General features: G+C 41.0%; 1 protein-coding gene across 8 annotated transcripts in view; it reads left to right on the top strand.

Annotated features, from left to right (window-relative positions):
- Positions 1 to 24,971, top strand: part of LOC306883954 (neurexin-1a-like) — a gene marked incomplete at both ends in the record, with an annotated part of 389,273 nt that overhangs the window by 41,007 nt on the left and 323,295 nt on the right. For 3 of the 8 annotated variants that reach the window (XM_079439505.1, XM_079439504.1, XM_079439503.1), the window contains 4 exons: positions 10,040 to 10,341; positions 18,989 to 19,012; positions 20,760 to 20,921; positions 21,205 to 21,646. In XM_079439505.1, the coding sequence (XP_079295631.1) occupies positions 10,040 to 10,341; positions 18,989 to 19,012; positions 20,760 to 20,921; positions 21,205 to 21,646 (930 nt within the window). Of the gene's footprint in view, positions 1 to 10,005; positions 10,342 to 18,988; positions 19,034 to 20,759; positions 20,922 to 21,204; positions 21,647 to 24,971 lie in introns of all 8 variants that reach the window. The other 5 variants (XM_079439502.1, XM_079439500.1, XM_079439498.1 and 2 more) reach the window with 3 other exon arrangements.

Below are 24,971 nucleotides of genomic sequence, written 5' to 3'. Positions count from 1 at the left end.
CACCAACACGAACTCCGATCCACGACAGCAAACAGAACCACAGATGACGAGATGATGACGTGAAGACTGGAACACTGTAGCAGGAAGACATCAAGAACGATCTGACAGAGGAGAGGAAGGAGAGATGGGTATTTATGGCAGAGGAAATGGGCTACAGTTGGCGCAGATGATGAGGCACAGCTGAGGGAAGTGAGCTGATGATGGCTCGGCCACGCCCCCCACACGGACAGCACACTCACACATGACAAACCACGGGACAAGGAGAGACCGTGGATGTGGGAACCGTGACAATATATAGTTGAGTATCATCAGCATAACAATGAAAACTAATCCCGTATTTTCTAATAATATTACCAAGAGGCAACATGTATATTGAAAATAGCAGAGGACCTAGGACAGATCCTTGTGGTACTCCATACTTTACTGGTGATAATTGTGATGACTCTCCTTTTAAATGAACAAAGTGGTAGCGATCGGACAGGTAGGATTTAAACCATCTTAAAGCCTGCCCTTGAATACCAGTATAGTTTTGTAATCTATCTAAGAGTATATCATGGTCTATATGTTATGAAATCAAGAGAAGGATTCAATAGCAGATAATCACAGTTTATTATCAAGCAAACAGTCACAAGTGGCAACTGAGCTCGTGCACAGCGTTGATTGGAGACGGCGCAGGGACGCAATGAGCAGTCAGATCCGACTATAGAATCCTCCAAAGTCAGAGCAGAGACAGGACTGTAGAATCCTCCGAAGTCAGAGCGGAGACAGGACTGTAGAATACTCCGAAGTCAGGGCGGAGATAGGAAACACTCCAGGAAACAAACAAGAGGCAGCACAGGAACACATAGAAACTGAGGATCTGACAGTGAGAGATGCGTTAGCTGATCTTAAATAGTCCCCATTGATGAGTAACAGCTGGAGCCGCTCAGCCCATAATCACGAGCTGGCCACACCCACTCAACCACACACACACACCAAAACAGACAAGCAGGCTGAGACAGTGATTCTATGAACCGTGACACTATAGTGTCGAACGCAGCACTAAGATCAAGTAATACTAGCAATGAGATGCAGCCTTGATCTGAAGCAAGAAGTAAGTCATTTGTAATTTTAACAAGTGCAGTTTCTGTACTATGGTGAGGCCTGAAACCTGACTGAAATTCTTCATAGAGATCATTTTTTTGCAAGAAGGAGCACAATTGAGCAGACACAACTTTTTCTAAAATTTTAGACATAAACGGAAGATTTGAAATGGGTCTGTAATTTGCCAGTTCATTAGAATCTAGTTGTGGTTTCTTAATAAGAGGCTTAATAACCGCCAGCTTGAATGGTTTTGGGACGTGACCTAAATATAACGATGAGTTAATAATATTGAGAAGCGGTTCTTCTGCTACGGGTAACAACTCTTTCAGTAATTTAGTAGGTACAGGATCTAATAAACACGTTGTTGGTTTAGATGCACTGATAAGTTTATTTAGCTCTTCCTGTCCTATAGTTGTAAAGCACTGCAGTTTTTCTTCGGGTGCGATGAATGAAGCTGAAACACTAGACGCAGTAGAATCTACATTTGTTATTGTATTTCTGATGTTATCTATTTTATCAGTAAAGAAATTCATAAAGTCATTACTATTAAACTGTGAGGGAATATTTAGATCGGGCTGTGTCTGTTTATTTGTTAGTCTAGCCACTGTGCTAAATAAGAACCTTGGATTGTTTTGGTTATTATCTATGAGTTTGCGGATATGCTCTACCCTGGCAGCTTTTAGAGCCTGTCTATATCTGGACATACTGTTTTTCCACGCAATTCTAAAAACTTCCAAGTTAGTTTTTCTCCATTTACGCTCAAGAATACGAGTTTCTTTCTTGAGAGAATGGGTATAACTGTTGTACCATGGCGCAGTACGGTTTTCTCTAAACTTTTTCAATTTGAGGGGGGCAACAGCTTCTAATGTATTAGAGAAGATAGTGCCCATGTTGCTAGTCATTTCGTCTAGTTCATGTGTATTTATGGGTACACAGAGCAGTTGAGATAAATCAGGCAGGTTATTTGTGAATCTGTCTTTGGTGGCTGGAACAATAGTTCTGCCCAGACGATAACGCAGAGCCATATAATTAATATCAGTAATAAGCAGCATGCACGATACAAGGAAACGAGCAGTAACATCATCACTTTGAGGTACGATATCTATATGAGGTGGATCACGTCTAACATGTATATTAAAGACAAACTCACCGTATCTATCTAGTCATTATGAAGATGTAAATACATTTCAATTTCAGCAGGCAACTATTTTTACAGCTACATTATTATTCCAGCCACAATTAATCACAACAATGTATATACAATTACAAATGATTATATATAAATCGTCAGTTTGTTGTTTTACACACATGCACACAGATATTATTTCATACATGACAGTCGTGAGATGCAAGAAATCTTCAGACTTGCCCATAACAACAAAAGACAATACTTTATTGAACCTTTTCTGATAAGAAGCGTGTGTTACTAACGTGAGCATTTTTGATGATGGTTTGCGTCCAGTCCGCTCGTTTTATCATGTTTAACCACAGCTGTAGTCAGTTTTTTGTCTGGCAGTGGCAGACGGTATGCGATTAAATTTCTAATTTGAGGCTGTATTACATCGATTCTGGCACCCAACATCACAACAAGATGATATTTTAAGCTCCTTATGAAGCCTAATCTAGTGATGGGTCGTTCTTGAACGATTCGTTCATTTTGAACGAATCTTTAATGTGACTCGGGAAGAACGAGTCGTCTCGGGGAGTGATTTGTTCAGTCGCGCATGCGCATTGCACAGCATTCTCGGGTTTGAGTCGTTCGTTCATCACGTGACAGCCCCATACGCTTAACCAATGCAGTCTGAGCCGGAAAGAGAATTGATTAGTTCGTCTATATCGAGTCTCGGGTTTGAGTCGTTCGTTCATCACGTTCATCAAATGCCTTATGCCACTTTATCTCTTTTTTATTTTTCTACAAACGTCCTCATTTGTATATCTGTATAGTTGTATGTACATATGTTTAAACTGTATTTATCTGTATTTGAACGTCTACTGTCAGTGTTTAATGTTAACTGTATGCACCAAGGGTCTGAGAGTAACGCAGTTTCAGTTCTCTGTATGTATGTACTGTACATGTGGAAGAATTGACAATAAAGCAGACTTGACTTGTTATGCTTTGTTTTTATTTTTATTTTTTTAGTCTAATCTTCATAAAATACAATACCTTGTTGTATTTATGTCTTTTGAGTTAACCCTTTAGATTGGACTATAGTGTTACTTACTATACTTTTGTAACCTATGGCACTTTAGACATTAACACTCTGTACACACTCCTGAATTGTTTTTTATTGTTTATTTTTGTGTCAGAAAAAGCTATAGCAAAGAAGATAACTATTCCAAAATGAATTTAAACTATTTAAATAAAAAATACAAGAAAATTTAAATATACTAAAGCCACAGAGCCTTAAAAAACTCAAACAAAATACTGCACAACAAGCTAGGCTTTTTTTAATAATAAAGAAAATAAATAAGCTTTAAAATAAATAACACTTTTGTGCCAAAAAAAAGCTTTCTAGCTAAGAGAATAACTAATCCCAAATGAATTTAAACAATGAAAAAAAAAAAAAAAAAAAAAAAAAAAAATTTATATATATATATATATATATATTAGCACAACAAGCTAGGCCTTTTTTAAATAAATAAAAATAAATAAGCTTTAAAATAAAACTGTGGCTATATTTTAGAACATGCTTAAAGGCATGTTTGCATTCAAAAAAATGAACAGACCATTTTTATTTCTAGGAAAATGCTTATTACACATTTTGATAATTTTTTGATAATTCTTAAATATGATCCAACATACAAAAAATACAGTTTTACTTTATGGTAGCCTATTTGATATGTACTGATCCGGCAAGTGGTCACGTGACAAAAGAACGAACGACTCAAACCCGAGACTCGATCAAGAACTAATCAATTCTCTTTCCGGCTCAGGCTGCATTGGTTAAGCGTATGGGGCTGTCACGTGATGAACGAACGACTCAAACCCGAACACTTGTCAGATAAGAGGTGGTGCGCTAATCGTAGACTAAAGACCCAGGTAAACAATTAAATAATATTTTCTGTTTCTTATAGCATAGTTTTGTATTGTTTGTAGTGTGATAAACGTTTGCATTAGTAGATGTGTTTGGAAAGTAACACGTAACATTTGAATTATATTTTGCTAAAATGAACGAAATGACTCGAAAAAAGATTTGTTAATTTTGCTGAACAAGACTCAAAGGTCCGAGTCGGTAAAATGATCCGAACTTCCCATCACTAGCCGAATCTGTGCTGGTTTGTTTTGCTTCCAGCTTAGGCCCTACATGACCCTAGTTACCTGTGATTGGCCTAGCCGTGTGTCACTCAGAAAACAACAGGCCAATCAGAAGAGAGGCTCATGAATATTAATTAGACAGGCCAAATCTACCTGTTTTTACCAGAGCTCATGAGAGAAGAGCTGTAAAAATATATTGAGATGGTTTTTGGTACTTATATCGCAAATATATATTCTTAAGGACATCAAACCTAAAATAAAACTCCAGAAAGGTGTACAATATGGGACCTTTAACTTGGCATAGCAGATTTAGTTTTTCTTGGTCTGATGTCCAGAAGGGGAGGACAAAAAGCCTGCAGCACAATCAGTCATGCCACATTAGTGGGGACTTACCTCAGTCTTATGTGTAGAATGGCTTTGACCATACCAGGTGCAAACTTTGAGCATGATGGGGCAACCGACAGGGCATGAAGGTCTCCATCCTTAAGAGATGACACCAGAGAAAACACTGTTTTTCATTCTTCTGGAACAGATTCCATAGGCTTAAACAGAGTCATAGGCAGACCTTACACAACAGTGGCCAGATCCCAGGCTGGTTACCCTCATGCCACTTGCAGGCCTCAGCCTTAAAGTACCACAGAGGAAACATGACATCAGCAGGTTTCTTCCCAGTGACTAACCACCCAAAGGTGTGTGGTAAGCAGCTAAGCCTGCCATGTAGACCTTTAAAGTGGAGGAACCTCCTGCAGGAACTCCAGCACTGAACTGATCAGGCAGTTAACTGGGTCTAGCTGGCAATTTCTGCACCATAAAGTGAAAATAGTCCAATTCAGGGCATACAGTTTCCTCGTGGAGGGAGCTCTGAAGTGAAGTATGGTCTCAACAACTTCATTTGAAAGACCATTGAAAGTCTTTAAGTTGACCCCCCTCAGAGGCAAAACCCATAGTTGATTACACCCCCTGCCTGATAAAGATAGTGCCTGCTGAAAGTGCCACTAGTGACATTCATTTGGATTGTTTTTCCTAATAACTGATGCTTGTTAACTGATCGACCATTACATGGCAAAATTACAATGTTAAAAATTAATTAAATTAAATTAGAATGGATGTATCTGTGACCTATTGTAAAGACCACAAATGTTTTCCCCTAGAGGTTTAGATTTACGTGCGCAAATAGCAGCATAAACAACAGAACATGAGGATTCACACATCATCACATCATGCGCCTTCAGCAATTTTGTGAATGGAGAAAAATAAAAAAATAAAAGTTAAATATATAAAAGGGGAAAAAAAATAGAAATATATGAAAGATATATTCACAGAAATAACCGATTAGCAAAAAAAAAAAGTGATAAATAAACGTTAAGTTTTGGTTAATTTTTTTGTGACGTGTTCCACAAACAAATTCACCGAAACCAAGATGGCAGAAAGTGCATCCTGTATGTTTTCTTTATTTTATAAAAGCAGTGTTTTGTTTTTATGGTTAGTGGATACAAATAAAAGTATTTACAGTTTTGAATATCTTACGCTTATCTGTACAACCAAACGTGAAGTATTTATTTTTTCCAATATTTGAGGTCCCATAGTGTCCACATAAGGACGCAGTGTCCCTTCTCAGGGAACCATGGTTACATGATTAACCTAAGACGTTTGGCTTGATGTTTATGTGGTTTTATGTTTATAACTAATGCCAATATAAATTGTGTATTATTTTATAATTTTATTCTACAATTTTAGAGCTATTCATGTTTTTCATTATTGTTCACCTGTTCGTATTCAGTTCATTATCTTGCCTACTTATATTCCTCTGTTTGTCTTCTTCCTTTGTCCGGTATCGTAACAGTTTCCCTGTGGCTCTACCTGAACTTTTTTTATTTAATAAATAATTTTACTTTGTTGCACCTTTCTTCATCTTTTTGGGACTCCACACAGTTTGTTCACATTCAATTTTATTTACCAGTATTTTACATTATTTCTGAATGTAACAAATTGCAAATTATTATTATTATTATTTTGCAGTATTGAAGGATATGTGTAACCAGTTTCTTTAAATTACCTTTTTACTGTTAACTGTTAATTGGTCAAAATTCTTACTGTCGGTTATGGTAAATTGATTATTAACCGACCATTGATTACGGTCATCCCTAGATGCCACATATTCTTCATTTGAAAATGTGTTGCCAGAGGTAAAATATTCTGTTTACAGTGTATCATATTAATAAAGTATTTTCATATAATAAAGGATCAGAAGTATCTGATGTGCCCTTTGTAAAGTGGATGCAACCACAGACTTCCCTGGTGATTTATGTAAGAGACTACCAATGTGTTGTCTGTGTGGACAAGCACATGATGGCCCTTCAGGTCTGGGAGAAAGTGCTTCAAAGCTAGAAAAACACCTATCATCTCCAGTCAGTTTATGTGCCATGAAAGATGATGGCCCCTCCCCACAGACCCTGAGCTGAGCACTCAGTCATGTTCACTCCCCAGCCGGTGAATTATGTGACTGTCGTAAGCATTACATGATGACAAGGAGCTTCCAGCAAGAGACCCTGGAATAGGAACCAAGGTTCTTCCACATAAACAAGGTAGAAAGTCACCTGCTCGTAACCTTGATCATGCAGAATGCCAAAATGTATCTCACTGGATGCAGATGCCATCAGACCTAACAGACTCCACAATTGTTTGACAGTGAGTGACTGGTCTAGCTTGAGCTAATTTATGACTGCAAGGATTGAATTGATATGAGCAGGAGACAGATTTGCCTGCATCATTGTTGAAAACTTTACCAAGCTTAAATAAGTAGTCCTCTGTATTGGACAAAGCACATTTTTCTTGGTGTTCAGCCTTAACCCAAATTTAGTTGACACAGATCTCTCTCAGGTGAAGGAACTCCTTTTCTAAGACAGTCTACAGCTCTTGTTCCATTACCAGAGACAGTTCGGTACCCACCACTGTGGGAAGGACCCTGTTGAAACAAGGGAGAAGAGAACCATATCCCATTTCCGCAACATTCCTAGGCAGGACCAAAAACTGAACTAGAAACCACTGCAGCCTGAAATACCAAAGGTGGTGGGGTTGGCAGATTGACCTCCCGAGGGCACTTCGCAAGGGGCCTGCTATCAAAGCCCTCTTTGTGAGGATAATGGTCCTCAGACCCTGCATGAAGTTTCCTCTCTGCATTATTTGGTTGTACAGTTGCTGCCTTGACATTGGGAGATCCAAGCCACTTAATTCTATTTTATTTACCTTACCAAGACACACCAACATGGGCGGAGCTATATATGCAGAAGCGTTCCCAAAGAAATGATGCAGCACGAGCACCCTTGAAAGGGAACCAGGAACTGAAGCAACAAGATGGCTGTAGTAGCCATCATTTAGGAGCAGATTTCTGGCATTTAGGTGAAGAGGCACTAGGCGCATTTCCATTACAGATTTGCTCAAAACTTTGGTGATATTTTATAAATGTCGATAAAAAAGTATTGCGAAATGACGGCGTTTCCATTAACCAATGTTATGCGACTAAAACGTAACGTTTTACCTTTCGCGATAAGTCATGGGAACGGATTTTGGCTATATTTATTCAAAGGAGGCGTATGCTTGTATCTTTAGAGAAGCAGCGAAGAGAGCCGCTTCAGAAACATGCGTGGATTGACTAGAGCGGCCGCAGTCAGCTTCAGTGGCCATATCAGAGCCACACTGCACCGCAGACGTGTGCATGTAAATTGTCTAAGCATTGATGGCAGGGAAAGCCCCTTATACTCGAGAGAGGCAACGTATAAAATGTTTCTTGGAGGTTATAGTACATTGAAGAGTGATCATATGACTTTTTACATACGCCTTGTGACCTGTAAATGCGGAAAACAGTTTCCATTGTAGTTTTGCGAAATATTCCTTTTTCGAATTGCCTGAAAAACCACCTCATGCGAGCGAAAAACTTTTTTGCGATATATGGGAGTTTTTGCAAAATTTACGCATTTCCATTATTTGCTTAGATGGAACAGCAGCTACGCTAATTATGTCTCTATTTGTTTCTCTGTTGATTAACATCCCGTGGTAACTAGGAATGACAGAAGCTTCAGTCTGGATCCAACCCTTAAATGATCTGAGATGACCGAACACCTGAGAAAAGATGATGCCAACCCCTCAGAGGATGCCAACGCTCAGGCAACATACAGAATTAACAAATGACCACTGGAACCAGTTGAGACCTTACAATCTGACTTTGCTGCAGTTGGACTTTATTTTATTATTTTTTTTATTTATTTTTAATAAAGGGACCATGCACAATTTTTAACATAAAATTTCCATTTCATGTATTGTACCGGATTTAGCCAAAGGCTATTTTTCATCCGTAGTCCTCCAGGCAGGTCAACACTAAAACAACATTACACAAACAATACCTATGTTCACATACAATAAATAAATACATACATACACACGTACTGTCAGGGCCATAAAAAAACATACAGTAATGAATCAGTCAATTAATTTAACTACAAAAATCTCAATGGTTACATGATTGGTTCAATTTTAAAAATGATTTTAACTTCAATTTAAAAGGACCATAAGCTCTACACCCTTTTATGTCCTCTGGTAGAGCATTCCACTGATTAGTGGCTTTCACAGCGTAAGATGATAACCCAAATGCGGAACGACGAAAGGGAACCAAACAATTACTCATAAGTGATAGTCTGGTAGATCTTACAGAGGTTTCACAGCGAAGATGAATAAAGTCACGTAATACAGAAGGAGCCAGACCGTTTAAGATTTTATAAACCATGCACATGCTTGAATAAAGTCTAAAATTGTCAAAGTCAAAAAAATTATATTTCCCTATGATCCTACAATGGTTAGGTTTTTTATCTAAAATTTTTAATGTCTGTTTATATAAAGATTTTAAGGATTTAATAACAGTTTCACCAGCTTGATCCCAACATGTCAAACAGTAAGACATATAAGAGAAGATTGTAGCATGCATAAAAGCCTTAGCTACATCAAAAGAAAGACATGGTCTAATTTGTCTAAAGTTTGCCATATTATATTTAATATTCCGCACTTGAACTGCTGGTTCGTTTGGCCAGAGGAGAACTGGCCCCCAACTGAGCCTGGTTCTCCCAAGGTTTTTTTCTCTATTCTGTCACCGATGGAGTTTTGGTTCCTTGCCGCTGTCGCCTCTGGCTTGCTTAGTTGGGGACAATTCATTTCCAGCGATATCGTCAATCCGATTGCAATTTTTTTTCTTTTTTCATTTTACACTATTGACACACTATTTCCTTTTTTTTTGGATATTGTGCAGTTGCTTTGACACAATTTACATTGTTAAAAGTGCTATATAAATAAAGGTGACTTGACTTGACTTGACTCCATTAGGCATATTTTCAATTTGCAATTTCAATTTGCGCAATTTGAAGGGTAATGGAAATGCGCCTACTGTCTATAAGACAATGTTACCTACAGATAGATATTGTAAACATGCAATTCAGAGATCAAAGGTTTTTTTTTTCAAGATCACAGGTCACTCTTGCCAACCTCAGTCACCTGTACACGTCTTTGTGCTAGCCAAATAATTTATATCTTCTGTTGTTATTGTGTTGCTTGTGCAATAGTCAAAATAACTGCGTGAAGTGATGATAAAGCGAGGTTAGAGATGAATCTATCCTTGTCAGGTTTTTAACCTATCTTTTTTTTCTTTGTTTTCAGAAATGGAAGAATATGTGGCGACATTCAAAGGTTCAGAATACTTCTGCTATGACCTTTCTCTGAACCCGATCCAAAGCAGCAGCGATGAAATCACGCTGTCATTCAAAACACTCCAGAGAAATGGACTGATGCTTCACACAGGAAAATCTGCTGACTATGTCAACCTAGCGCTGAAGAACGGAGCAGTGTCTCTCGTCATAAATTTGGGTTCTGGGGCTTTTGAAGCTCTAGTGGAACCAGTCAATGGGAAATTTAATGACAATGAATGGCATGATGTAAAAGTAACAAGGAATTTGCGTCAGGTAATAGAGCTACAGGAGCTAAGAGGGCACCAAACAGATAAACAGAGTAATGATTTAGTCAATATAGTGTTAATGGTATTAACATTACCATATAAATAATTCCTAAGAGCCAAAAGTACCTGTTTTAAGCAGGGTCATACTTATATACCCATTATCTCGTTTGTATCTCTGGAAATGTCTTCTGAAAAACATGATTGTCTGCAGGCATGTGTGCTAGATAGTAGAGCAGGGTGAGCTCTGCACTTGGAGAGCAATCTTCCTGCCGTCTTCAGTTCCAACCTTGCTACTGTAAATACCTGTCATTTTCAAGTAATCCTGATCTACTTGGCTAGCTGGTTCAGATGGCTTTTATTAAAATTAGAGCTAAACTTACCAGGACAGGACTTTCTCAAGGAGCAGTGTTGGCTACCCTTGTAAAATCTAATTTATTATTTATTAATAAGTTGCTTATTTATAGTTAATTCTGTACAATATGGCAACAGACCAAAGTTTAAGTTTTTTTTTTTTTTTTTTTTTTAAATAGGACAAGAAGTAAAAGAAAATAGTTTTGCCTATGCATTTAACAACACATTGCCTTTAGGCCTTCCACAACAATTTCAGGCACTGTTACCTGGAGACATTCCAAAACCTAGTGAGTTGCTTAGACAGCATGTTTAGGCATCATATCTGCACTCCAAATTGGAACATGCACATGCATCCTTTATAACAATGGCAGAATGGACTGTGACAAGCACAGTACACCCAATATTTGTTATGTGTTTTATCTTAGAAACATGGCAACACTGGCCTAACTGTAAATTAGGTCGGGTTTCTTGTGCATTTCACACGAGAAGCGATATTGGTATGGCATGTGTGAGTAAATTTTAACAAAGATGCCCTTTGATGGCTGTGGAAAAAATTTGCACACCCCTGTTAAACTTTCAGCTTTTCAAGATGTAAAAAATTATCTATTTAAAAATTATGTTTGATCTTTTTTCATCTATTTGTTTAATAATAAAACCATTAAAATTCATGTAAGAAGCAAACAGAAACTTTTAAGGAATAAGGAAAAATCAAAACCTAAAGTTATGTTGCTGTATGAATATGCACACCTGTTTTAAAATAAGACATTGTATTCTGTTTGGAATGAACCACATGCTTCTCTTCAGTTGGAACTGGGGCAGTAGACAAGATATACTCTAAAAAAAATCTACAAAAATTGGGCACAATGTCCTGTATAATTTAAATAAATATTTCCATATTTATTTTTAACTGGTATTTTAGCAGTATTTTGAATTTTACACTTCATTGCATTGTGTTTTAAAGTTAACAGAAATGTCCATAAAATGAATGGATAATGTTGTGTGTAATGAGCTGCCAGTACTTTTTCTGTTATTTTATTAATTAAATTACAATGTAGCAGAAATCATGGAAAGTCCCAAATACCAGAATATTTTATATAATTTGGCAAAACTTGCAGGCCTCCATTAAAAACCTGAAGATAAATATAGGAATTTCAACTTTCAGAATAACAACAAAGTACATACAGCAGTAATGGTTTCAAAAAGAAAAAAAATCCTTATGATATAACTTGAACATAGATCCCTCTGCAATATGACCAATCTGGAGCTCTTTTCCAATTAAGGAAGAGTGGTAAAATATTGACAAATTAGGATGTTAAAAATCAAATCATATTAAAGGGGACCTTTTATGCCCCTTTGTCTCTGATGTCCCCAGTGCGAATATGTGAGGTTTTAGCTCAATATACCACACAGATAAATTTTTATAGTTTGTTAAAATTGCCACTTTTAGGGTACGAGCCAAAACGCTCTGAATTGGAGTATGCTACTATAATGCAAATGAGCTGTTGCTCCTGGAGAAGAGGGCGGAGCTTCACGAGCTCAAGCTCCAGCATTAGCAGTGCTAGCCTTTGCAAATAAACATTCCACTATTAATACAAGCCTGTTATCTTTACAGAAAACATACTCAGATTCAAAGTCAGTCATCTGATTATGCTTTGCATAGTAAATTTGTGTTTATGAATTACACAGACGGGATAAAAATAACTACATAGCTGGTCTCATGCTATCACAAACTTATGAGCTCAACAAACTCAAGCGATCGACTCACATTGCTTTCATATGCAACTTTACCACATTCCTATTCTCGATCATTCTGGCAGCACTTGAAGGCAGCATCAGTGAAAACACACAGAGACAATGATAGCTTTAGCAATTAGCCTTACAGAGTGCCAAGAAGCTCTTTCAGAAAGGCAATTTGGAAACAAACGCGTGATTACTTAGACTTACTTTGTCTGGAGCTGACGTTCGTGCACGAAGTGTTGGTATTAATTCGTAAACATATAATAATAATAATAATAATAATTCATTACATTTATATAGCGCTTTTCTGCTTTTCTAAGCACTCAAAGCGCTCTACATTGTGAATGTTGTACATATAGGGGACGTTACCGATTTTTTCCTGGATATTTCCTTTGAAACTGAAATTTATCCTCTGCTCAGATGGGGGGAGATTATGGAGACTCCTATGTTCATTACTGCATCCCAAAACACAACACTTGTAAAGCCTCTCTGGCGCTGACAGTGTATATATCTCCAGTAATGGCAGACCGCAGCGTCTCACTCAGGGCTGTGTTTATGCTAATAGGGCAGAGAGCGTCACAAATGGGTGGGATTTCTCCCCTCGATGACGTGAACCGAGGGAGAATCTGAAACAGCTCGTTTGGAGAGACTGTTCATGATTTATTGATTTTATTAAAAAATTAGTTGGTGGATTTTTACCATTATAGGCTGGTTGTTTTCACACACTGCAGCCACATAACTGTGTTCGTGGGCGAGCAGATACCAATCATGTATCTGTAAGGAGGAGTTGGGAATGGAGGAGGGTAAGCGCATGTCTGTGCAAGTGTCAAGTGTGAGAACGGATGATCTTGTATATCTTATTAATTGTAATGGGAGGAGTTACGATCAGCTGAGCATCAGCTGATGCTACAGTCAGACCGTGGTCTGCCTGAACTATGCTTGGTCTCCATTCATCACTCAAACTAGATTTCAATCAGGACCACTCTGTTCTAGTCAGAATATTGTAGAGGTCCTGAACTTTATATTTGGCTGCAAGCTTCGCTCTGAAGGGTTCAGATTCTGAGCTATCCACAGGCAAACCTCATTGAGGTTTGAACCCCCAAGACAAAGATGTAGTTAGGTCAGTTCTAAGATCATTCAGGGAGCGCACTCTCTGAATGGTTAGGAGAGGTGGCATGCCTTAATATATAAAGAGAGTAGCTTCTTAAGGCCCGTGTATACTTCACTTTCCGCGTTCCGTTCCATCTCGAGCACAGCAGCGTCCACACAGCTTTCAATGTATACTCAACCGGGGATGAGTGCGGACGGACAAGCTCGACACATGCGCAGTACCACCTACTTGACTTGCGCTCTCTCGGCATTCACCTCGTGTATGCGCTGTTGTACGCGCACTGTCCGCGCGGTCTCAAAAAATTGCCTGCACGCGGACGGGGTGCGCAGCTGTCTAAAACTGTTTTAACTGTGCGACAGAGCTCAAGGCTGACTAAGCACATGTCTGTGCGACAGAATATGGCAAGTGTAAGTACGGATAAACTTATATATATTATTAATTGTATTTGGAGGAGCGTCAGCTGATGCTGCAGTCACGCCGTGGTCTGCCTGAACTACACTTGAGCTCCATTCATCGCTCAAAGTAGATGTGTGTGAATTTTCTTTTTTTCCCCCTAAAAGTTTGAATTGAATTTAGTTTATTTCAATAGAACATTAAATATGGAAAAAGATCTGACATGGTTTTACTTGGATTCATTAAAAGCATCAATTTTACAAAAGGTGTGTAGACTTTTTATATCCACTGTATGTAATACATTCCAAATCATTCATTTGTGAGGTGCAATTGGGTTTAAATTACCTGGCTATTTAGACAGTACGGACAGCACACTAGGTTTTGGAACAGGACCATGATGTACATTTTTTTTTATTGTAAAATGAGTATCAACTAAATAGCAAAGATGGGGCCAGATTTACTAAACAGAGTAAATTTGCACAGGACAGCAATCGCATAAAAGTGCTGATGGGAGTGGGAAGTTCTGTGGGCAAATTAGGATGTTCTGTTAATTTAATGACCAAATTAAAGTGAAAGAAAATGGCGGCGCACACAGACTCAGCGGCAGAACAGTGTTTTCGTGTTTTTTGTCTTGTAAGTGGCAATGTTTTTGTACATCTTCGTCTCGTCTACCTGTCTTTAAGCGTGCATACAGTCGTGAGTTTCTGCTCGATGTCAGCAGAATCACATTTTTTGAGTTAAACTCAGCGCACGCCGAAGAGCTGCGGGACCTCGGTCTGCTGCGAAAGCCTACTCCATCACCGACAGCCACTACTGCATCTCGCCCACAGCGGAGGCGCTACAAGCGGCGTGAGAGGAAGCAGAAGAGGGGTAAGCGCGGAGATATCCGAGCTAGGCTAGCAGCCAACCCACACAAGCCAGCTATCCCCACCATTGTACTGGCAAACGTACGCTCTTTGGACAATAAACTGGACTACATCCGACTACTCCGCTCCACTCAGAGGACTGTAAGAGCCTGTTGTGTTTTTGTGTTTACGGAAACATAGCTTAACAACAGCGTACCGGACTGAGCCATACAGCTCGACCAGCTAACATGCTATCGAGCTGACAGAGCTCTCGTCGAGGGAGGTAAGATCCGCGTGGCGGATGATGATGGTGCCGCGACGCGTGATCAATGATGCATGGTGCCGCGACGCTGTTGTGGTCTGCAAACACTGCTCACCCCTGGTGGAGTTTATGATTATTAAGTGCCGGCCGTTCTATCTACCGAGGGAATATACAGCCATACTGCTCGTTGCTGTATACATCCCTCCCAGCTCCAACAACAACAACAGGAGTGAGGCACTAAATGATCTGTACAAGCACACCAGTGAGCAGCAGACAGCCCACCCAGATGCTTTTCTCATCTTGGCTGGGGATTTCAACCACGCAGACTTAAAGAGTGTGTTCTCAAAAATACATCAACACATAGACTTTCCAACAAGGGGAAAAATACCCTGGACTTTGTTTACACCCCCCTGAGAGGAGCTTACAAGGCCCTCCCCCTCCCCCACCTCAGAGCCTCAGACCACATCACTGTCATGCTAATGCCTGCATACAGACCGCTCGTTAAAGTCATCAAACCAATACACAAACAGATTCAAGTGTGGCCGGAAGGGTCGTCAGAGGCACTTCAAGACTGTTTTGACACCACTGACTGGAATATGTTTAAACAGGCTGCAACACAGACCTCCAAGAGTGCTCAGAGACTGTCACTGCCTACATCTCCAAGTGCATTGATGATGTAACGGTCACAAAGACCATCACTGTCTGGGCCAACCAGAAGCCGTGGATGACAAGGGAGGTCTACAGACTTCTGAAGGCTCGGAACGCTGCCTTTAGAGCTGGAGATGAGGAGGGCCTGAAGACAGCTAGGGCCAACCTATCCCGCGGCATCAGAGAGGCCAAGAGACAGTACTCCAGGACAATAGCCCATCGTTTCAGCGACAGCAGAGACACTCGGAGCCTGTGGCAGGGGATACAGACCATTACGGACTACAAGCCCCCACCACAGACCTGTGACAGCACCATCCCCCTGCTGAACGAGCTGAATGCCTTCTTTGCTCGCTTTGAGGCACAAAACAGCACCACTGCACAGACGACTCCACCTCCTCCCGGCGACCAAGTGATGACGCTGTCCCCGGACAGTGTGAGGAGATCCCTCAGCAGGATCAATGCACGCAACGTTCCGGGTCCTGACAACATTCCTGGGCATGTACTGAGAGACTGTGCAGTGGAACTCACTGATGTCTTCACAGACATCTTCAACATCTCCCTAAATCAGGCCGTTGTCCCCACATGCTTCAAAGCTACCACCATCATTCCAGTCCCGAAGAAGTCATCTCCATCCTTTTTCAATGACTACCGTCCAATAGCACTCACTCCTATTCTCATGAAGTGCTTTGAACGGCTAGTCATGCACCACATCAAGTCTGTGTGCCCCCCCCCTCACTTGACCCCTTCCAGTTTGCATATAGGTCCAACCGCTCGACCGATGATGCCATCGCCACTGCCCTCCACCCAGCCCTCACACATCTGGACAAAAAAGACTTATATCAGGATGCTGTTCATAGATTTCAGTTCAGCATTCAACACAATCATCCCTCAACAGCTCACTCACAAACTGGTCCAGCTGGGGCTCAACACCTCTCTGTGCAACTCGCTGTTGGACTTCCTGACCGGGAGACCTCAAGCAGTTTGGGTAGGCAGTAACACATCCAGCACCATCACACTGATCACTGGGGCCCCCCAAGGATGTGTGCTGAGCCTCCTCCTCTTCACTCTGCTGACCCACGACTGCACACCATCACACAACTCTAACCTGTTCATTAAGTTTGCGGATGACACAACTGTGGTGGGTCTCATTAGCAACAGAGATGAGACAAACTACAGGAGCAAGGTGAGCGGCCTGGCCGGGTGGTGCAGTGACAACAATCTCTCTCTGAATGTGGAGAAGACGAAGGAGATTGTTGTTGACTTCAGGAGAGTACACACTCAGCATGCCCCTCTGACCATCAACGGTGCGACTGTGGAGAGAGTGAGCAGCACCAAGTTCCTGGGTGTGCACATCACAGAAGACCTCTCCTGGACTAACAACACTGTAGCACTGGCCAAGAAAGCACAGCAGCGTCTCTACTTCCTCCGCAAACTCAGAAGAGCCAGAGCCCCAGCCCCCATCATGTGCACCTTCTACAGAGGCACCATCGAGAGCATCCTAACCAGCTGCATCACTGTGTGGTATGGCGCTTGCAACGCATCCTGCCGCAAGTCACTTCAGCGCATAGTGAGAGCAGCTGAGAAGATCGTTGGCGTCTCTCTCCCCTCCCTCCAGGACATTTACAGCACCCGTCTCACCCGCAAAGCCCTCCGCATTGCAGGTGATCCCACCCACCCGACACACAGCTTCTTCAGTCTGCTGCCATCAGGGAGGAGACTGAAGGACAGCTTCATACATCAGGCTGTCAGGAAGCTGAACTCCCTCCCATCCTTGCCCCCCCTCCCCTCTTTTACCCCATGCAACACTGAACTTTGACACTATGAGCCCCCCCCCCAGGCTTAAAAGCTGTGACCAGCACCTGTCACTTGTGCAGCATTGGACTGATCACTACCTCATCCAGCATTGACTGCAAACTACCTCCTCGGATAGTCTGATATAAGGACTGTTCTCCCTACTGATAAGCTCTTCTTGGACTACACATATATCTGCACAGTTTTGTTTTATTTAACTGGTTTGCACTCTATCTATTCTGCCATGTGCCTTATGCCACTTTATCTATCTCTTTTTTTATTTTTCTACAATGTCCTCAGATTGATAAGCTCTTCTTGGACTACAAATATATCTGCACAGTTTTGTTTTTATTTAATTGGTTTGCACTCTATCTATTCTGCCATGCGCCTTATGCCACTTTATCTATTTCTTTATTTTTCTACAATGTCCTAATTTGTATAACTGTATAGTTGTATGTACATATGTTTAAACTGTATTTATCTGTATCTGAACGTGTTTAATGTTAACTGTATGCACCAAGGGTCTGAGAGTAACGCAATTTCAATTCTCTGTATGTATGCGCCGTACATGTGGAAGAATTGACAATAAAGCAGACTTGACTTGACTTAAAGAGCAAAGATGCAGCCATCTCAAATCCATAATGACTAGCACAATCTACCAAATTAGCAACTATTGCAGCCATGTCAACAGCAAAATGAGTTAAGGCATGTTTTTTGAGGGGCGTTACATAATGGTGCAAATAACAGTAAACTGACTACTGTAAACCTTACTAAATCACCTTATATTATTCTTTTAAATACTCTCCTCCCCAACAATGTTGTGCCTGAAAGTGAAACTCCTACAAATGCATATGCAATAAGGTCAGCTGCAAAAATAACCACACCTCTTCAGCTAATTTTTCACTGCGTGTCTTAAGTAAACCCCGAGAGTAGTTCTTTAATGCCAAAAGATGTTTTTTGCTACAAGATGATAGTAAATTTGGTTCATGGTGAGTAAACAAACACAGCAAAGTATAAACAATGAAAATGTATAATTAATTTCTGTAACTACATTTATAATTAAGCTCTTGACCCATCCCTTATGCCTTAACCCACCCTTAAACCTACCCATACCACCAAACCTGCCCCTAACCTTACCCGTATCCCACCTCAATAGCAGAAAATGTGTTTTGCAATACAATATGAACACAATAAGTACACTGTACTTATTTTTTGATATAAGTACATTGTAGTTAAGGCCACTTCATATAAAGTGGGACCTTAAAGTCAGATACTAAGACTAATCCATCACATACAGTTTAAGCATATCAATTATTGTTTGTTTTTATGCAGGTACTAATATGCTTTGTAAAACTAACGTTGCTCATGGAATGTGTCATGCTACTAACCAACTGTTTCTTAATCTTTAACAAACTATGTACTAACCTTGGTAATCATCATATCTTTGTTTTGTTCGAGTAACAATCATTATTCTATTCACACTTTTTAATTTCCTTTCTCCTCCTTTTCCACAAAGCACTCAGGCACTGGATATGCTATGGTAAACAAACTACATTGTTCGGTAGATATTATTCTAACTGATCCTTATTTTGGGTATGCTGTCTGTTTTTAATTTTTCCTTTATTTGTAGACATAAAAAAACGAAACAAAATGGAACTGGTTGGTTATTTATTTATTTTTAGAATTTTTTTTTTTAATCTGCTTAATTTAATTTTCCAGCAGCCTTTTCCCCATTTTTTTTGTCCAGTTCACTTTGAACCACTTTAGAAGAATCATCCCGAACGTTTTACATAGCAGTAGTTTGAAACATGTCCTAGCTGCCACAGTCAGTTCTATTCCCTCCCACTCTGCATGGTCTGCAAAATGCTGTGCTGATAAAATTCATCCATAATCTATGTTTGTCTTTAACTCTGTTTTTATTTATTTATTTATTTTACTCTAGTCCCTCCTTGTGCCACTTTTTTAAAAATGTTTTTAGGCATCATAATTTAATATGACACTACTCTATATACACATATACTATATATAGTTTATAAAAAGTAAAGTCAGATTTTATGTGAATGCCCAAAAAAGAAAGTGACATAAGATTTTAATTTCTTCACCAAACTGTGGCACTGCTTCAAATAGATGTTAACCCAGTTGCATGGTTTCCCTTTAATTTACTTACAAGTAAACATACTAAAAACATGTTCATAGTTACTAACACCATTTTTGTGTCTGTCAATTAATTTTAAGTTGCTATGGAGCATTACTAACACATTCTCCGGTTTAATACATCAACATGTGATTACATTTAAGTAAATTAAGTCTTCAAAGCTATCCATTCAAATTTATGCAAAATATCAAAGAACATGAGACATAAAAATGGGTTTTAGTCTAAAGAAAATAGAGCAAAAATGTCTGTTTTACTGAATGTAACCCTGGTTCCCAAAGACACTTTGTAATGATAATGGGGAACATGAGAGTGGTTACAAGGTCTGAAGCCTTATAGAATCACACCAACTCATTGGTTGATGGAGCTGCCACCCATAAGGAGCTGCATAACAGTACCCTAATGAATGTGCCCTTGGTGCCATTTATTTTCTGCAAGATGCACAAAGCTATGCACTAGGTCATTGGCTAGCTCCATTGGCTATCCTGTTACTGCATAGGTTTGTGCATCAGAATGTGCCAAGGAAGTGGTTTGTCTCTCTTATTGCGAGAGTTCTAGTGTTAGAAAATAGCTGTCTGCTTTTTATTGAACTGATCTTCTTTACCACCAGCTAAATATGGTCGCCAAAGAGCCCTGAATAAGGCATGGCCACATCCAACAGAAAGGCTTTGTCTCTGTCTGTAATATCACAATCATTCCCAAAGCCTTATTCACAAGGGAAGTGGTCAGTGGACAGTTCAGCATCCAGATCCTGAATAGGAGACACATGTTGTGCAAATCATCAGACAATAAAGTGCATGCATTGAGGGAGAACTCATTGATCATTTTGTCACTCGAAAGGGGAATAACTCACTTTAAGGTGAGCGACTAGACAAAACAGACTGAAACTATAATGCACAGAAAATAAGAAAATCTGATGGTGAGCCTATAAAGGAGCTGGTATGAAGCTCCTTCTGATTCATACCAGCACCATCAACCAATGAACTGCTATGATTCTATAGGGCTTCATATGTTGTGAGCACTTAAAGTTTCCCCATTGCATTATTACGTATTACACATTGTGTATAAGAAACAGAAATCCAGACAGTAGCAAACTGGCATTTGTATATCCTTTTTCCTGTGGTTTGTTCTTTAGGTAACAATATCTGTGGATGGAATACTGACCACCACAGGATATACTCAAGAGGACTACACCATGCTAGGATCTGATGACTTTTTCTATGTTGGAGGAAGTCCTAGTACAGCTGACCTTCCGGGATCACCTGTTAGCAACAACTTTATGGGTTGTCTAAGGGAGGTAAAGAACCTGTTATAAGATGTACAGAGGAAGCTTTATAGAGCTTTAAAAATTATTATAAAGCTTTTGTTTGTCCTATGTTAATAGATCCATTCATTTCAAGAGAGAAATAGTCTAAATTGCGTTTGCAGAACAAAACAGGTACAAATCGCTTGTAATTAATCATTATATGATTATATCAATCAGACCTTCCTATCATTGATGTAATGGTTCTGCAAACACAGTTTAGATCAAAAGTGTCTCAAATAATTTCTGTTTAATTAACATTGTTTTATATTTATAGGTTGCATATAAAAACAATGACATTCGACTGGAGCTGTCCAGACTAGCCTTTAAAGGTGACCCAAAAATGGATATCCATGGAGTTGTTGCCTTTAAGTGTGAGAATGTTGCCACATTAGATCCCATCACTTTTGAGACACCAGAATCCTTCATCACACTTCCTAAATGGAACACTAAGAAAACCGGTTCTATTTCCTTTGACTTCCGCACCACTGAGCCCAATGGACTTCTCCTCTTTAGCTATGGGAAACCTAAGCAGCAGACAAAAGAGGTCAAGAGCCCTTTCACATGGAAGGTAGACTTCTTTGCCATTGAGATGTTGGATGGTCTTTTGTATCTACTTCTGGATATGGGATCAGGCACAACCAAGTCACTGGCTGTGAACAAAAAAGTGAACGATGGAGAGTGGTATCATGTGGACTTCCAGAGGGATGGAAGATCAGGTAACATTTTGCTGACTTTTGTAGCGTTAGTAACAGGAGTGCATTTAATTGGCTGACTATGGTCACATTCTATTGTTACAAACATAGTTCAATGATTTGGTGTTTCCTGAAACTACCGTTCAAACAACCATTCACAAACCACATGACAAGGTTGTGTGGTTGAAACTACAGCTCTCCACCTGTGGAAGCATGGTTTTTGTTTGGTCTGTGGTGCCCTTTACGCCCCAGCCAACATTTCCATGTGGGCCCCATGTGAGTTTTTGATGGGTTGTCACTTGTACTGCATGGGATACCCAAATGGGACCCATACAATTTTGTTCATTGGCTCCAATTGGGCCCCATGCGTGTTAGGCCATAGGGGCACATGATGGGTCCATAGTGGGCTCTAAGTGGGCTTATGTAGATTTTTATTATATGGGCCCACATGGGTCCCAAATGGGTTCTATTAATTGGGACCAAGGTGGGCCACATCCTTATGGGGCCCAAATGGGTGACCACACTGAACCCACAAATAGCCCATATATGGGTTTTTTTTGTGGGACCACAGTGGGTCAGAATTGGGCCCCATTTATATTTCTTTATTAAATTCTCTGGATAAAACTGATGTGCTAATATGCAAATGTGTTTTGATCTAATATCAGTTGATTTTATGCGGTGCTCAATACATTTTAAATGACATGTTAAAATATTTAATCTGTTAAGAAAATGACTTCAACTCAGAATCTCTAAAAAGCATTTTTTTATTGGGTAAAAGGGAAAGGGGAAAGGGAAGTGGTGTGTGGCCAAGTATGGACAACCATACTTGGAATTTGTGCTCTGCATTTAACCTATCCAAGTGTACACACACAGTAGTGAACATACACCCGGAGCAGTGGGCAGCCAATGCTGCGGCGCCCAGGGAAAACAAAATAAAACAAAACAGGATAAAAACTGGATAAAAATACTTGAACAGAACAGGATGAAATGGTATTAATCCTGGGCCTGTGCAGACTTCTCAGCTTCATACCTAAAAAACAGTCAAGAAAGAAAAACAGAAAAGGCAATTATTTTAATATTTAATTATTATAATTATTTAAAATACTACTAAAACATTCACGGGCATTAAAAAACATGCATGGTTATAATTAAGCTGTGCCGGTACATCATATTACTGCCTAAGTGACAAAACTGTCACTTAAAGGGATAGTTATACTACTAAAGGTAATATGAACAAGTTAAAAGTGACACTATTTGGTTTAGAATTATGTTCTAGGAGCTATATATCACAGATCTGCTAGGCTCTGCCACCACACAATCACAGCGATCACTCTCCCCTGTGTTTTGATTACACTCACCTGCTCCTCGTCACGCTCCTCGTCACCGCACCCCATAAAGACACACACCGCCAAACACTCAATGTCTGGTCTTGTTCATCGAAGGAGGACTGCTAAAGTTTCCACAAGCCTTAGTATCAACTGCGATAGTATTACTTACCTGCTTATAGACTTACCTGCATTCTGTACTTCTAGGATCCAGTTCCAAGTCAGCTCCTGTGTTCCCGAGAATCAGCTCCTGGTTGGCGGTGTGTGTGCCCGCTGTCTTTTTCCGTGTTTGCCGCTGCTCCTGCAAAAGACAAGACGCAAGTTAATACCCTTTAACTTGTCTATGTCCTCATCTGTAACAGAAGACCGGACCTACACCGAATAATGGACTGCACTTACCAATCTCCCGAGGATGAACTGCTCCAGATGTCTCAGGACGGCCGCCCCATTGAAGATTATGTAGAGGATTTCCTCTGGCTCTCCCACTACGTATTGTGGACGGATGGGACATTTAAGACCGTCTTCTGGGGCGGTCTGGATAACTACCTGTTCCTGCGAGCGCCACCTGCCACTACCCCGGGCTCCCTACTACAATACCTGGATTATGTACTTCACCTCGCGGGTTCATCTTTTACTGTAGAGAAGTTTCCTGCAGTCCAGCCACCGCCCGCGGCGATGAAGATTCCGCCGCCCGCGACATGCGAATCCAGTTCTCCAGTCACGGCCAGGAGTGCCGATCCCAGTTCTCAAGCCACGGCTAGGAGTGCTGACCCCGAATCCCGAGAATCCAGTTCTCAAACCACGGCCAGGAGTGCCGATCCCAAATCCAGTTCTCAAGCCATGGCCAGGAGTGCCGATCCCGAATCCAGTTCCCAGACTACGGCCAGGAGTACCGATCCCGAACCCAGTTCTCAAGCCACGGCCAGGAGTGCTGATCCCAATCCCCGAGAATTCAGTTCTCAAGCCACGGCCAGGAGTGCCGATCCCAAACCCCGAGAATTCAGTTCTCAGCCCACGGCCAGGAGTGCCGGTCCCGAACCCCGAGGATCCAGTTCTCAAACCACGGCCAGGAGTGCCGATCCCAAATCCAGTTCCCAGACCACGGCCAGGAGTGCCGACCCCGAATCCAGTTCTCAGACTACGGCCAGGAGTGCCGATCCCCGACCCCGAGAATCCAGTTCTCAAGTCACGGCCAGGAGTGCCGATCCCGAGCCTTGAGAATCCAGTTCTCAAGCCACGGCCAGGAGTGCCTATCCCGAATCCAGTTCTCAAGCCACGGCCAGGAGTGCCGATCCCGAATCCCGAGAATCCAGTTCCCAGACTACGGCCAGGAGTGCCGGTCCCCGACCCCGAGAATCCAGTTCTCAAGTCACGGCCAGGAGTGCCGATCCCGAACCCGGATAATCCAGTTCTCAAGCCACGGCCAGGAGTGCCGATCCCGAACCCAGAGAATTCAGTTCTCAGCCCACGGCCAGGAGTGCCTTTTTCCGTGTTTGCCGCTGCTCCTGCAAAAGACAAGACGCAAGTTAATACCCTTTAACTTGTCTATGTCCTCATCTGTAACAGAAGACCGGACCTACACCGAATAATGGACTGCATTTACCAATCTCCCGAGGATGAACTGCTCCAGATGTCTCAGGACGGCCGCCCCATTGAAGATTATGTAGAGGATTTCCTCTGGCTCTCCCACTACGTATTGTGGATGGATGGGACATTTAAGACCGTCTTCTGGGGCGGTCTGGATAACTACCTGTTCCTGCGAGCGCCACCTGCCACTACCCCGGGCTCCCTACTACAATACCTGGATTATGTACTTCACCTCGCGGGTTCATCTTTTATTGTAGAGGAGTTTCCTGCAGTCCAGCCACCGCCCGCGGCGATGAAGATTCCGCCGCCCGCGACATGCGAATCCAGTTCTCCAGTCACGGCCAGGAGTGCCGATCCCAGTTCTCAAGCCACGGCTAGGAGTGCTGACCCCGAATCCCGAGAATCCAGTTCTCAAACCACGGCCAGGAGTGCCGATC

Source organism: Barbus barbus (assembly GCF_936440315.1).
Source record: "Barbus barbus genome assembly, chromosome: 18".
Lineage (NCBI taxonomy): Eukaryota > Metazoa > Chordata > Actinopteri > Cypriniformes > Cyprinidae > Barbus > Barbus barbus.
The sequence above is the reverse complement of the archived record's forward strand: the minus strand, read 5'-3'. Positions and strand labels throughout refer to the sequence as shown.